At 34.1% G+C, this 14,231-nt stretch overlaps 1 protein-coding gene across 1 annotated transcript; it reads left to right on the forward strand.

The window, feature by feature from the left end:
- The first annotated feature begins 3,162 nt into the window (after positions 1-3,162).
- LOC106463859 lies at positions 3,163-10,012 on the forward strand. Its single transcript, XM_022391793.1, has 3 exons — positions 3,163-3,359; positions 7,055-7,214; positions 9,938-10,012. The coding sequence occupies exons 1-3, from the start codon at positions 3,163-3,165 to the stop codon at positions 10,010-10,012; spliced, it is 432 nt and encodes a 143-aa protein (XP_022247501.1).
- The last annotated feature ends 4,219 nt before the right edge of the window (positions 10,013-14,231 follow it).

Consider the following 14,231-nt stretch of genomic DNA (forward strand, 5'->3'; position numbering starts at 1 on the left):
ACCGACTAGTGAAACCACATACTCCTACCCATAGCGAAACCACAGCCAATGTATACTCTAAGCCATAATTAGAAACAATAACGAGATTCCCACTGTCCCTATCTACTATCTAGCTAAACCACAGCCATGGGAACGGGCTTGGAAAAATATAGTTGAAATCTAGCATGACCTGGTTATCAGGGTATTGTGAATATGTCGGAGTTTGTGGTGTTGGTTGGAGGAAGGATTTACAATTTGAAAGTTTATTTCATTAAGTTTTAATTTGAAACCAGTGTATCATATGGGTAGGGGAAAAATGTTATAACTGGTGGTTCACATACTAGCTTACCATTCACTGGTTCTTCAAAAGGACAAACAAATGTGGTCATTTTGCGCGATGGAAAACTAAAAAATTATAATGATAAAGAATGGAGAGTGTGTATGAAAGCTATAGTTCATTAATTATATATATATATATATAATTCATTGTTATAAATAATTCATTAAATGATAAAAATTGTTATGTAGATGGAGAAAAAATAAACTGAAATGCATTTGTTATGTTTTGATACGATAATTATTTTTCATATTAATAGTAAGTTTCTTAAGAAAAACGTATTAGTTCTCAGTTTTAGGCGTACTTTTGTTTCATTTTGTTGCGTGCCCTAGTCATGTAGAGTACGTACGTACGATTTTTTATAAGTGAACAAGTTACAGAGAAGAGAACTGTCATTTTAGAAACGAGTCCTACGTCATCCTGCTTCGGTTTGTCCTTAACGTGGTCGCTTAGCAACAACTTTTAAACACAAACATCCTTTCAATGAGTGTTATGATGATGACTGAACGAATTAATACAGATGAAAACATCAGCCTGAAAGGTATGTCTGGAAAATATAGTTTATCAACGTTCACATAGAATTATAACTTTGGTAATATACATGTGTATACATACTACAAGCGCGAGGTTTCTTGGTCAATTAGTCTGTAGACGGTTGCTAAAACTGTTAACGAAGGCTGCTAAATTAAATAAAAACAATATGGAAAACACAAATAGGTATCATGTTTTTGAATATTTTCTTAACATTTATTTCAGTTTAACTGCAGGGAATCGCATACCATTATATTGTATTGTGGTATATTCCATTAGTTGAGAGTAAAGATATAAGCTAGCTTCAGAAAACACAGTTCAGGCGAGTTTTGTTTAATGTGAAACACTACACCGATCTAATCACATTAGTATTGGGCCAGGTGTGGCCTAGTGGTTAGTTCCTGGATTGTGAATCCGAGAATTCAGGTTTCGCGACCTATTGCCACAAAATCGCACTCCTTACTTTCAAGTCGTGAGTGTGGTATATGAGGGACGGTGTAATCCCACTTTTAATTCAAATGAAAGAAACACAAGAGTTTAAGGTGAGCTGTTGACCCACATGTCTTCCTCTAGTTTATCATTTCATAATTAGGAACGGCTATGCACAGATAGCCCTTGCGCGAAGTTCTGAAACATACAAACACATTATTATTTATATTTAAGTATGTTGTCATAAAGCATTTTGTGTGAAATTTTAGCGCTTCTGGTTGAAATTGTCTTTAAAATCAGAAAACGTCGCCGCCGTTGAATCTGGTTTAAGATGAAACTTTAAAATTCACATATATATAACCAATACTTACAGTACTGATTTGTATTTTTAGGCTTTTCAGATTTTAATAATACTGCTTTTACAGAAAATATCAATTTATCTGTGCCATTAAGATAAACTACAATGGAGTAGGAAACGGGGGGGGGGGCTGACCCCCACTTTTCAATCTTTCCCTATAAAAATGCATCAAAATTAGGACAATTATTCTCAGGAAAATACATAAAATTTAATCTAAAGCCCAAGATCATATAAGGCCCTAAGGCGAGCCCTAGACCCCCGGCTGTAATGGGTGCGCTTGTGGCGCACATTCTCTCGCTTTACTCGGTCAAATAAACCTTGTTCCCACCCCCACTTTTAACTTATCTCCTACACCTCTGAACTATATGTGTTTTATTTACATTCATGCAAAGCGCATGACAGAAAACTTTCTAATTACAATATTAGGTTATTAGAATGGAAATGAATAAGGACAATAATAATGTTTCTTCTTACGCTTCTACACACAAAAAGTTCATCTTTTGTGATTTTAAGGTTATTTTGTGTCTTAATGATTTGAACCTGATTTATGTCTTCTCTATCGGCCATCAGTGTATATAACTGCAACAAAAGTTTGTGTTCATTTCGTGCAAGTACTAGAAGTTTTAATAATATTTATTTTCTGTCACATAATTGGAGTTTTCAACTCAACAGTATCTTGTGTGACACATGGACTAAACATGGACTATTAGAGACTTTAGTGTTCATATATAGCCGTTCATAATTTTGAACTACTGTTATGGTTTTTTAGCGCAAAGGTACGAAATGGACTATCTGCGCTCAGTCCACCGAGAGGAATCGAAACCCGTATTTTAGCATTGTAAGTCTATAAACTGACCAGAGGGAGTGTAACCAGGCAGTAGCACCCTTGGCAACAAGGATTTTGTTCAGCTTTTTGCAGTGGATAATAGGATTGACTGTCACTTTTTTAACGCACCCACAGTTGTAAGCGCGGAGCATATTTAGCAGCATCAAATGTCTAAACTAGGACTCTAGTTGTTAACTGCAAGGTCAGGCCACTTTCAATCGGTACCATCTTTATTGAAAAATTGATGGAATTAACGGTAATAGTACATTTTAGATAATTCAGAGATATGTTTCCTACAAGTGTAAACATCGAGGGCCAATCGTAGTTCTATTTGAAATATATTTTCTAATGTCGACATTTGTAACATATACTGTATACCATATTACACATTTCAAACCCTAAACACCAATAGAATAAAATTGTACTAATGGTTAAATACAATAAATTCTACAGTTTTGTCTGTCCAAGAGACTTAAATCGTTTTAAGATGGACAGAAGTCAATCCTTGTACTCAACAAATGTTAAATTATACAATGGAACAAGTTATCAATCATATTTGCTCACACGTTAATGCCTAAATTAACGCATAGAGTTTACAAGGCTAAAAAACAAACAAACAAACAAACTATGTTTTAATAGAAACTGGTTAATCCTCAAACCACTTATATGACTTATTTGTTTATAATGCGAATTATCTTGAACATGAGACAGAATGTTTTAGTTTCTTTAGTAGTGGACCTTCTTCAGAAGTGCTCTATACAAGATGACGTCAGTAGCGGTCAAATTGCCTATACTGCCGAAGCTCGTGAAAGAGGAGAGAGAAACGTTCTTGCTGGAATATCTAACAGAACTCGAACCTTGAACTACTGGCTTAAAGAATTGCACGCAGAACAAGAAAGGTGTGTCAGACGATTTATTTATGATATTTATGGTTCTTAATCATGCAGAGCTATTAATTATAATATCTTACCCATATGTTACCTTTCTTTGAAAAACTTAATATTCTACTGTAAAACTAATAAAAATCTAGTACGCAGTGGCGTAACCTAGTTTTACACTCGGGAGGGGGCAATAAATTAAAAGGCTGAAATTGATATAACTTTTTTTATGAAATGGTCATTAAAACAAATAAAATCAAATGTAATTGTGTTTATAGAAGTTTTATTTATTGTTTATTGAATGATACAAAACAGGTTTATTATATATATATATAAGCTGAAAATAATATATGATCAATATGCCTCGATTTTGCAGAGGGGGCTACACTTCTGCTTGTACGGTATTATAAGTCACAAAATTAGACTCATGCTGGAGTAAATATGGTAAGCTTGTATACAAAATTCACGTTAATTTTATTTTATGTTTTATTTAAAGAAACAGTTACTGAACTAGGCTGAGTATTAATATATGCTTTTCTTATTGTTTGTGGATCTATTATACACTTAAAACTGAGAATAAAGATTAAACAAAACCACTGTATTTTCCTTCAGTTTATGTTGTAAACTGGTGTTTTTTGGTAGGAGAAGAATTATAACAGTTTTAAGGTGTCATTTGTTTCCAAAATATTAAAGTTAAGTTCCGTTAAAGTGATTTATTAACCTGATATATTTAAAAGTTTTCAATACGTATTTCATTCATCTACCTGCTTAGAATGGACTATTAACAGCAAACCTAAGTAAAAGCGATGCCAGAATCTTTTGTTTAATTCACCGAAAAACGTGTACAATATTACATCAGGAACATTTGAAAAACAGTAATATATTTTGAAGAAATTTTATAAGCTTTGACTCTCTTCAACATTTATTATACAAGTATTCTTAATAAAAATTGGTGTTATTTTCATTGAACAACAACAACAAAAAAAAACAAAATTTTTTATGTTAATCTGTTATCTAATGACTGATCCACTGAGACAAGTTTTGCGTAAAACCTTTTCGGAGCATGCACTGGGTTTCCTGCTAAATAGGCCCAGCATGGCCAGGTGGTTAGGGCGCTCGACTCGCAATCTGAGGGTCATGGGTTCGAATCCCCGTCCCACCAAACATGCTCGCCCTTTCAGCCGTGGGGGCGTTATAATGTGACGGTCAATCCTACTATTCGTTGGTAAATAGTAGCCCAAGAGTTGGCGGTGGGTGGTGATGACTAGCTTCCTTCCCTCTAGTCTTACACTGCTAAATTAGGGACAGCAAGCGCAGATAGCCCTCGTGTAGCTTTGCGCGAAATTCAAAACAAACAAATTCTGCTAAATACATGCATATGTCAGTAAAACGGTATATTTGAATAAGGACAAAGACAATTTGTTGTATTGTATAAATGAAACAATTAATTTTAAATTGGATAGAAATGTTTAGGCATTTTAACAATGAAGATGCATGATGTAAAAAATAAACATTAGTGAAAAAAATAGTTCATTAGTTACTTAAGAGTAATAAGAGAGATAGATAAATTAAATTCTAATTTACAAGACGGTATGAATAAACAAAGGTGAAATGGGCAGCAATTGCTTAGTTCAAAATGACGTTTGTAGAGAAAGTCTCTCAGGACTAGTAACTCAAATAAAAAGAACGACGTTTCTAAAGACTTCTGTTTTTCGTTTTCGCATTAGAAACATCGTCCTTTCTACCTGAGCTACTTGTGGAGATTAGTATTCTAGAAAACTTTCTCTAAAAGTGTTATTCTGAACTAAGCATTTGCTGATCATTTTACTTTTGTTTGTTCATCATGAGTACTCATCTAAATCATCTTACGATATTATGTTTCAGTCACCCTCAGCCATAAAGAATCTAGTTTACATCTGAAAGAAATTATTAATACGAAGGAAATACGAACATAAAGAATCTGTGAATCTGTTGACTGGTTTATTGAAATACTACATAATTTTGCTTACGTGTGCAACAACAAAAGATTTAATGAAATACTATAAATGTTTGTTTACCGATGTAAGAACAAAAAAGATCTCAAATGCATTTTTGTTTTGGACATGGCTGTAATGTACAACAAAAAGGGTTGCGTATATCAAAATTCTTATTTAACATTTTACTTGCTTCTCAGGACTTTCCACAATTTTTAACAACTTCACTGTAGTTAGATAAGTTTTTCAAGTGATCATCAGGGCCGGTAGAAGGTAAGACTTCCCTTAATTATGGGAATTTTCCGTCTCTTAGCTATTTTAATTCAACACAAAAATGTGAATACAAACAAACACATGAATATTTTCTAAACACCACTAAAGGGCCAATAGAATCTTAAGGTACAAAGATTAGCGATACCCCGGCTTCTTTATTTGTTTGTTTGTTGTTAGGCGCGAAGCTACACAAATGCGGTTTCCATAAACAATTAATGTGTCAAAACATGTTTGTGATAAGCCAATAAGGAAATATCTGCTCCCCATCGGTGGGTCAGTGATAACTTTGAGGGCTTATAACGCTAAAAATGGGGTGTCGATACTTGCAGTGGGCACAGTACGGATAGCTTATATATACGAAAATAAGAACAAGTATTAGTTCAAAACCACTGTAGTTAACTTTATCAAACTTTTCACATGATTTTACGACGATTAACTTTTTTCCATGAAGGCATCCCCCCCCCATCATCCCTGTACAGACTGTTTATTGTGTAGCTTTGCATTTAAAAACAAACAAACAAACAATATTCATGAGGGTTTATAAGGCCAATACAATTTATTCATGGAAGTTATCCCCAAGGGGAGATAAAGTGCACTTAAAGTCTTAATTGCGCTAATTGTGGTGCCTTTGATTGCTTTAATCTACTCATGAAATTATGAAGTTTTTCAAATCTAAGTTTTAGACTATTTAAATAATGATGCAAGTTGTTTGATTAAATAAGTTATATTTTATTCATATTGCTGTATACATAAATCTATCAAACAACTAAGTAATAAAAGAGCAAACAGCGTTTCATGGTACAGAGAAATATATACACATATATCACAAGCCAGAACGATGGATAACCCTATCTGTGGAAATATGACACACTTTGGTTCAACCTTTATTCACATGTCACACGTATAATCAAACTGAAATACTGTGTGTAGTTAAACTAATGTCGTTCACATTTCAGCCACCCTTTACTCTCTGGAGCGAATTATGGGTCACGCCCGGACGTGGTCTGGTGGTTAGTGTGATCTGTCGTTCACATTTCAGCCACCTTTTCGTCCAGGCCTGCCCCATAGTTCGCTCCAGAGAGTTTGTCTGGTGGTTAGTGTGATCGGATTGTGAATCCAAGAGTTCATAGTTCGCCGCAAAAACGCGCTACACCCTTTGGGGTCGTGAGTGCAGTATAAGAGTGGTGATAAGATTCTACTCTATGGTAAGTCGAGAGTAGCGTAACAATCGGTGATGGATGCACGGACGCAAAGCTTAAAAAGGTATTGTTTATTTGAGGCATTATGGAATAATTCTATGAAACGGGCCCTTTCAGTTTTAAGCGTTTTAGATGGTTACTGTCTATTACACAATACTGGAGAATGGAGGCTGTTTAATACTAATTGTTTAATCACTTCCACAGGCTTGCGCCCGTGGATTTAGTCGAGTTATAGAGCAATTAAAGGTATTTTTTACATCTACTTTTCCAGATCTGTAGAGGAAGTTACCCAACTGAAAAAAATTCGAAATATTCTACAGAAAGCCTTTAGACACACGAATATTCCGCTGTCTGTGGCCCTGGCATGTAAACGATATAGAGCTCGTCGAGTTACAAATCAGCAAGAGGTAATCGACCAGCAACTCGATCAGGTGATCTTACTATCCAATTGTATTTCAGATAGCAGTTTTAAACTGCCAACAAAATAGCTCTTTATACACGTTCTTTGTCTGTTTTATTTGTTTTCAGTAAAGAACTAGTTATTATAACAATTTCAAATAATGACAATGATTAATATAAAAAAAGCGCATGGCTGAAAAACAATTCTTAAAACCTCTACAATGGGAGGATAACATTACACCATACTGCACAGAAAGGGTGTACAATTCAAATGGCATTACAAATTTTGCAGGCGCAAGCATTTAGTAATTTTAATCCCGCATTTACCTTACATACCGTAAAGTCACCGCCAATAGATATGCGATATATAAATGTAGTCAATATTGTGTAAACGTACACTAAACGAAAGGTGGAAATAAACAGAAAACGTGTAAATTAAATGATTCCTAATCCCATATACGACAATGAGGACAAATAAACAAGACTTCTGTATATCTATGCGTATTTTGCACCCACTAGATTGCGCCAGTATTAGCCATTAATTCTGTATTCAACAACAACAAAAATTCTGTATTCCATATTATTTTTTTTTAAATTGTGCCCACTTTAAATGATCCTGATCCATTAGCTAAATTACTAACGCTGCAATTCACGTTTGTTTGTTTGTTATTAAGCACAAAAGTATACAATTGGTTATCTGTGTTGTGCCCACCACTGGTATCGAAACCCGGTATTTAGTGTTGTAAGCTTTTAGAGTTTCTGCCGAGCCACCAATAATAACACTTAAAAGTTACAATCATTTAGTTATAGATTAACAATTTATCTAAAAGTTTCTTACTTTTACTTGGCGTGGACTGTCCCTGTGGTAGAGATCTGGAGTTTGAAGCTGGTGAACCGCCTTCGAATCTGTGTGATACCACAAAATATTTCCCGCAATTTAGGCTGTGGGTGTGTTATAAGAGTGACAGCCAATCATTTAGCGTGGATGACAGGTGGTAGGGTGATGGTGACTGGTTTCCTTCCTTCAATAGTCCAAAATTAGGGATGGCAGCTGATAGCCTCAGTAGCTTTGCTATAAATACAAATATTTTTCATGTATCGCTGTGATTAGTCAAACACGAAGGGCTAAAGGTGATTCAATGATATGGTAGTATGGACAACGTTTCTCATCCACAATATTTCAACAACTTTATCTTTTCACCATCTTTTCTGTCGTTTGGAGTTACTGCTATACACCATTTTTGATCTCTACTGTTCATTTTTTGTTCTCATTCTACTGGTAGGAAATATTCTTCTTCTGGTAAGGCTTAGGAGAAACCAAAAAACGTGATCGTAGTATGCTCTACGTTACAGCAATCTTTTCCACGAGAAAGTGTGTGTGATACCATAGAGGTATAGCCCAGAACAATAGGGAACTAGGGCAAAAATAACCTAGCTACTTCTTTGACCAAGGTTCTACTTTAAACTTACATTAAAAATTTTGAAAAACATTTAAGATGAACTTTAAGAGTTCACTTTATTAAATAAAGGAGGCAGAAAATATCTAGTATTTTTGAATACTACTGTAATAATGTACCCATTGTGGCATAAAAGCAGGAATAATAGGAATTTCAATACTGAATGCTTAATGAAGAGGTTGAAAACGCATAAAAGTTTTGTATCATTAGCAATATGATTCACCAGTTAAATGACAAAAATTTCCATTTCTTTGCATCTTCTGTGGATGTTATAGTTGAGTTGTTTCATGCCGATCTGTAATCACATAAAACATAAAAAGAATTAGCGTTGAATATTTTGCTAAATTTGTTTCCATCCTGAAAAAAGTGTCTCTCCTCTATATGAAGCAGGACATAGCCCCGTAGCTAACATGCCTGGACTGTGGTCAGAGGGTTCATGATTCGCCGTCCGTTGCCAAACAATGTACTCTGCACTTTATTGTCATGGGAGTGCGATAAGGATGATGGTCAAATCCCACTCTACTGTCATACGAGAGTAGCGCAAGAGTTGGCGGTGGGTGCTGTTGACTATCTGCCTACTTCATGACTTATCAGCTCATAATGAGGGACGATTATTCGCAAAACTTCTGAAATAAGCACATCTATAAAACAACAAGAATCGAAGTGTAAATGTCAAAGTTAGGGCTGCTGAAATAAGAATGCCAGAGCTGAGATAAACATCTTATTAGAGTGAAGGATCATCATTTGTCTACCAGAATGAGTCAGCATCTTTGTTCACTCTATTCGTGATTTTGATCATTTTAATGACTCTGGTTACAATTCAAATAACCTACTGTTTTTGTTTTATATAGGTAACATAACAGAAACAAGTCACCGTTAACAGACATGTGTATCCAAAGAATGTTTCTTGTTTGGCTCTTAGTTATGGCGCCATTATCGACGTTATGAGTCAACTTAGTGAATCGTTGTTGTTTTTCATATAATTTTTATATTTTGTCATTTTAACAAAAGTTTCGATGTTAACCCTTGACAACACTTTTTCTATAACCAAATTGATTTTTAAAATCCTTCTCGTTAACTACATTCAAGTGATCAAAATTACAATTTTAAGATTAGTTGAAAAGATAATTTTTTATTTCGTGTGTGTATTTAAATAGATAATTAGTTCTTGAAGTAAGAAGTTATGAGAATTTTTATTTTTATATCCTTTAATGTCAGCGAGTGATTGTTAATTTTCTTCTTGATTAAACGACAATCAAACACGGATTTTAAAATTACACGTTATAAAACTTTTCTAGGAAGTTGCTTTCTTTCAAGCTCAACAAGAAAAAATGAGCAAATTCGAAGAAGAGATGCAGTCACTACAGAGGTAATTAGGACAATAAGTTATTTCTCGATAGAGCTTAACTGGTCATTTTCACACTTCTGAAAAGTTAGAATGTATGTCATTAAAGCTAGATACAGGGTTGAAGATTTCATAAATTATACTTTTGTCCTCAAGCAATTTTGTTATATTTAAATCAAACATTTTCATGTGTGGAATAGTTTCAAATTTATTTTAGTTATGTATATGTACGACTCCAGGTTGAGTAAATATTAATTATTGTGAATTTTTGCTATGGTTTATAGATATATGAGACATGACCTCGTCGGAAAGATTTGGCTCATTAGTTATAGTGTTGACATTACTAAAAAGTACACATTTTCTTGTCTTAATTAGAATGTGTTGATACTTTTATGATGGAGTAATGATGTAATGTAGCATGAATACTAAAACTAAAAAGTGCAGATGTATGTAATGGTAGTTATAAAAATTAATGTAACTCGAACAATTTTGTTATTAAAGAATATGACGATCCATTAATTTATGATTTTACCTGAAGAGGTTTTTACGATTCTATAAACAGTCATCATGCATTTTACAGTTTTTGTATATCAACATAATATCAAAATACACTTTACTATAGGATGATAATGATTGTCAAAATTTATATTATATATATTTTTTCAGTTTGTAGACATTTAATTATCTGAGTGAGCGAATTAGAAATGTACCTGTATGGCGAAACATAGATTCGGGCAACATTTAGGATTTTCCAAAACAAGGACTAAGTTGAAAAGTAAAGATATTTTGTTAAATATGGTGGTGTATTATAAGAATAACAAAGCAACATGACGCTGAAAACCTTCGTAATAGAATGAATAAAGCGACTGTATTATAAATAATTGTATACCTTGTATCCTTCAGCTCGGATGGCATGACGTACTCGCTGATTTTTAATCCAGATCACCTGATAAAACACTCGTATAAACTTAAAGCTATATAACTATGAAAAAATTCAGCTATTTAAGTGAAGTGAGTATTCATTTGTTATCAGACGCTACCGTAGTTTCTGGTCGCTGACTCTCAGTAGTAAAGAAATATGTGACATTTGAGGTCATTAAGTGAAGTATATTTATAAATCACTTATGTAATGTAGATTATATCTGAAAAACACTTGAAGTCACACATTGAATTATCCACCTTATGTTACTTGAAACCTTTACATTTACTGTAGCTCTTACGGTCTGACGTTGAAACAAGTGTCACTGGTAGAGAAGAAATGTCACGTTTAGGTTTGTTCACATGGCCAACTTTGTCCTTATATAATGTTAAATTGAATCTATCAGTCCACTGCACTTGAAGGTAAACTAGTGTTTTTTGAGATTAGTTATATATTATTTGTTAAAAATTTCCCTATACGGATCAGAAAGAAACAAGGAATTAAACTATTCACACAGAAGCATCAGATAAAGCAAAAACAACAACAATAAAATACAGTAAGTAAATATACCCATTGTCAATGCTAAATAAAAACGGCAGTTAAACACATTATACAACAAACAAAATCTAAAACACAATAAGTAAATACATCCACTGGTAGTATAAAGTATAATTCAAGAGAAAGTCATAATGCCAAATGACCTGATAACCTAAAACACAGATCTGTCTACCAAACGAATAACAACAATATTGGATTCTATTTTTACCGTTTAAATTATACAACTCAGATATTTTTATCCATTCTGCACACGCTTAATACTTTGAATGCCTTTAATTTAGTGGTTAGATACTCAATTTCGTACAATGTCGTAATTTGTTTTTCTATTTTCTCTGGAATAGTAATATTGAAAATATAGAACTTGACCTGAGAGACTGTGTTTTGAAGAAGGTGGACAATCTGTTAGTCAGTCAAGATTGTTCTCGCCGTGACACTTCTTTGAGAAGAAATAACTACCAAAGAATAACTTCAGACAAAACAGTGTACGTAAAATCCTTTTTATTAACTATCTGTGAAACATGTCAATATACAAATTATAACAACACAAGTACTGAGGCAGCACACTTCAGCCTAATAATGCGCCAGTCTCCTTTGAGTTTTCACACAAATCCCATAATGCACTGCGGGGTATAGATTATAAACGACAACAGCTTCCATAAACAGCCAAGTTAAGCAATCAGCAAAATAATGCCATTAAAACAGCCTTTCGCCTGCCAAAATACACCCCGCATGAATACCCCAATAAACTTTCTTATATCCTCCCCATTAAACAACGTATCTTCAGACTTGTACATAGATATTATAAGTCTAAGTCACGTAACATTGATAGAACCCTCACTTGGAGAACTCTAAAACATTTTTATTCAAACCTTTATCAGCCTATTTGGCTCTTATAAAATAACCAGTCTCCCGATGAAGAGAACCTATCTCTTCTGAGCATCCTTGATTTTACTGTAAGCCTCAATTCTCTTTATGTGCTTTGCATGAATTTCAATCGAAATATCCGCCAAGACTGGATTGTATTGAAACAGGCAGTTGGAGTCCAGACACAATGAAAACAAGGAGCTCGAAGGTCTTCAAAGAGAAACAGTTCTTGGATTCAAGCACTGGTGGTAAGAGCATCCCAGAATTATACGATCGCCTGTTCAACCTCAAATCTATTGTAGGAAGGTGTTTAAGAAATGAAAGGTGACTGGAAATGCTTATATGGAAAACTCGATCAGTCAGTTTATCACTTTACAGTCCATGTAGTTTTGAAAAATGTTATAAAAAGAAACCCCCAATCTAGCATCAAATTCATCACCTACGACCATTTTAATATAGTTCAAGGTTGTAGGGAACTCTATGCTGCTGGATTTCATAGATTGGCTGCAGTCCATAAGCCGCTTCTCATAACCATGAATGTAAGGAATTTGTTTTCATGGTGGTTTCAGCATTAAAAGTGGGCGAAGAACATTGTTAGTGATTAATTCAGACTATTTTGGTTTTCTTTGGATGGACAAGTCTAAGTTTTATGGACATTTTGTGCATGAAAATGATGTTTCAGACATGAAAAGTTTTCGAACAATATTAGGGTGTGGGTTGTTTTAGCTGACCTAGACTTGGTTCACTTAAATAGTTGACAGAGTCATGAATGTCTTTTTGTATTATGTGTGACATTCTGGACAATGTTGCATTGCCTGCATCACTGAAAGACCACACTTTTTTCTGCATGATCGTACAAAAAAAAAATGTCATGTCAAGTATTGGTTTGAGACAAACAACGTCCAGAATTTGACTTGGTTAGTCCAAATCTACTTTAGTGTGCACTAGGATTCTGCTTGAGGAATAGAGTGTACAGACATTCTACTGCACTTGAACTTGCTCGTTAAGAAGGGTGGCAATCTATTCCGTTGGTGGCAAGTGTTAGTATGTTGTTCAGGCTTTGATTAATACCAAAGGTAGATCCACTTTTTAGTGAAATGGGGTTAATGGAAAAGCAATCCAATTCACTTAATATAGAAAAACGTATAAGATTGTTTAATTACTTCAACGACATCTTATGCACACGGTACCCCTACGTACCTGACGAAAGGCACCTAGTCGGCATCACCACCGCTTGAAATAGCTATTCTTCACCCAGTAGTGCAACTGAATTTCACTCTCATAATGCACCCACATCTGAAATTACTTGAAATATTTTGTGGTATTGTACAGATTAGAACTCGGCTCACCAGTTCCAAAATTCAGAGTCAATTCGTAACACATAAGTACTGAGAAACTTCTAAATAAATTGTAATTTTTGTATTGGTGGATTGCAATTTTTTATGCTTTATCATTTTATTTATTTGTGAATAATTTTGGCATGTTTGCTAGCATCTTGTCTCGAACCGGTACCCTCGGATCCTCAATCTAATACGCTAACCACTAAGCTAAACACGGACCAATTATTTAGTTAACGCTCGATACGATGGTGAGTTAGGCATTATAACGTACAAACTGCCCAGATTTTATGACAATTAGAAGCACAAAAAACACCAGCAACAAAACAAAACAACTCAATATGTGATAAGGTCCGATTGTGTATTTATCATATGAATATTAATACGTAAATGTAATTTGTCTAGCTATCAAATCTTCGGTATATCTTCGTCATGTGTTACATTTCACTTTTTTATCGGGGATTATTTTAAGTCAGAGATATAAAAATAACAAATATTTCACATAAGTAGTGTAAATAAAATTGATTTTAAACTATTCTCTTTTAATTTTTTGCCATTTACTTTTTTTG

Source organism: Limulus polyphemus, unplaced genomic scaffold (genome assembly GCF_000517525.1).
Source record: "Limulus polyphemus unplaced genomic scaffold, Limulus_polyphemus-2.1.2 Scaffold56, whole genome shotgun sequence".
NCBI lineage: Eukaryota > Metazoa > Arthropoda > Merostomata > Xiphosura > Limulidae > Limulus > Limulus polyphemus.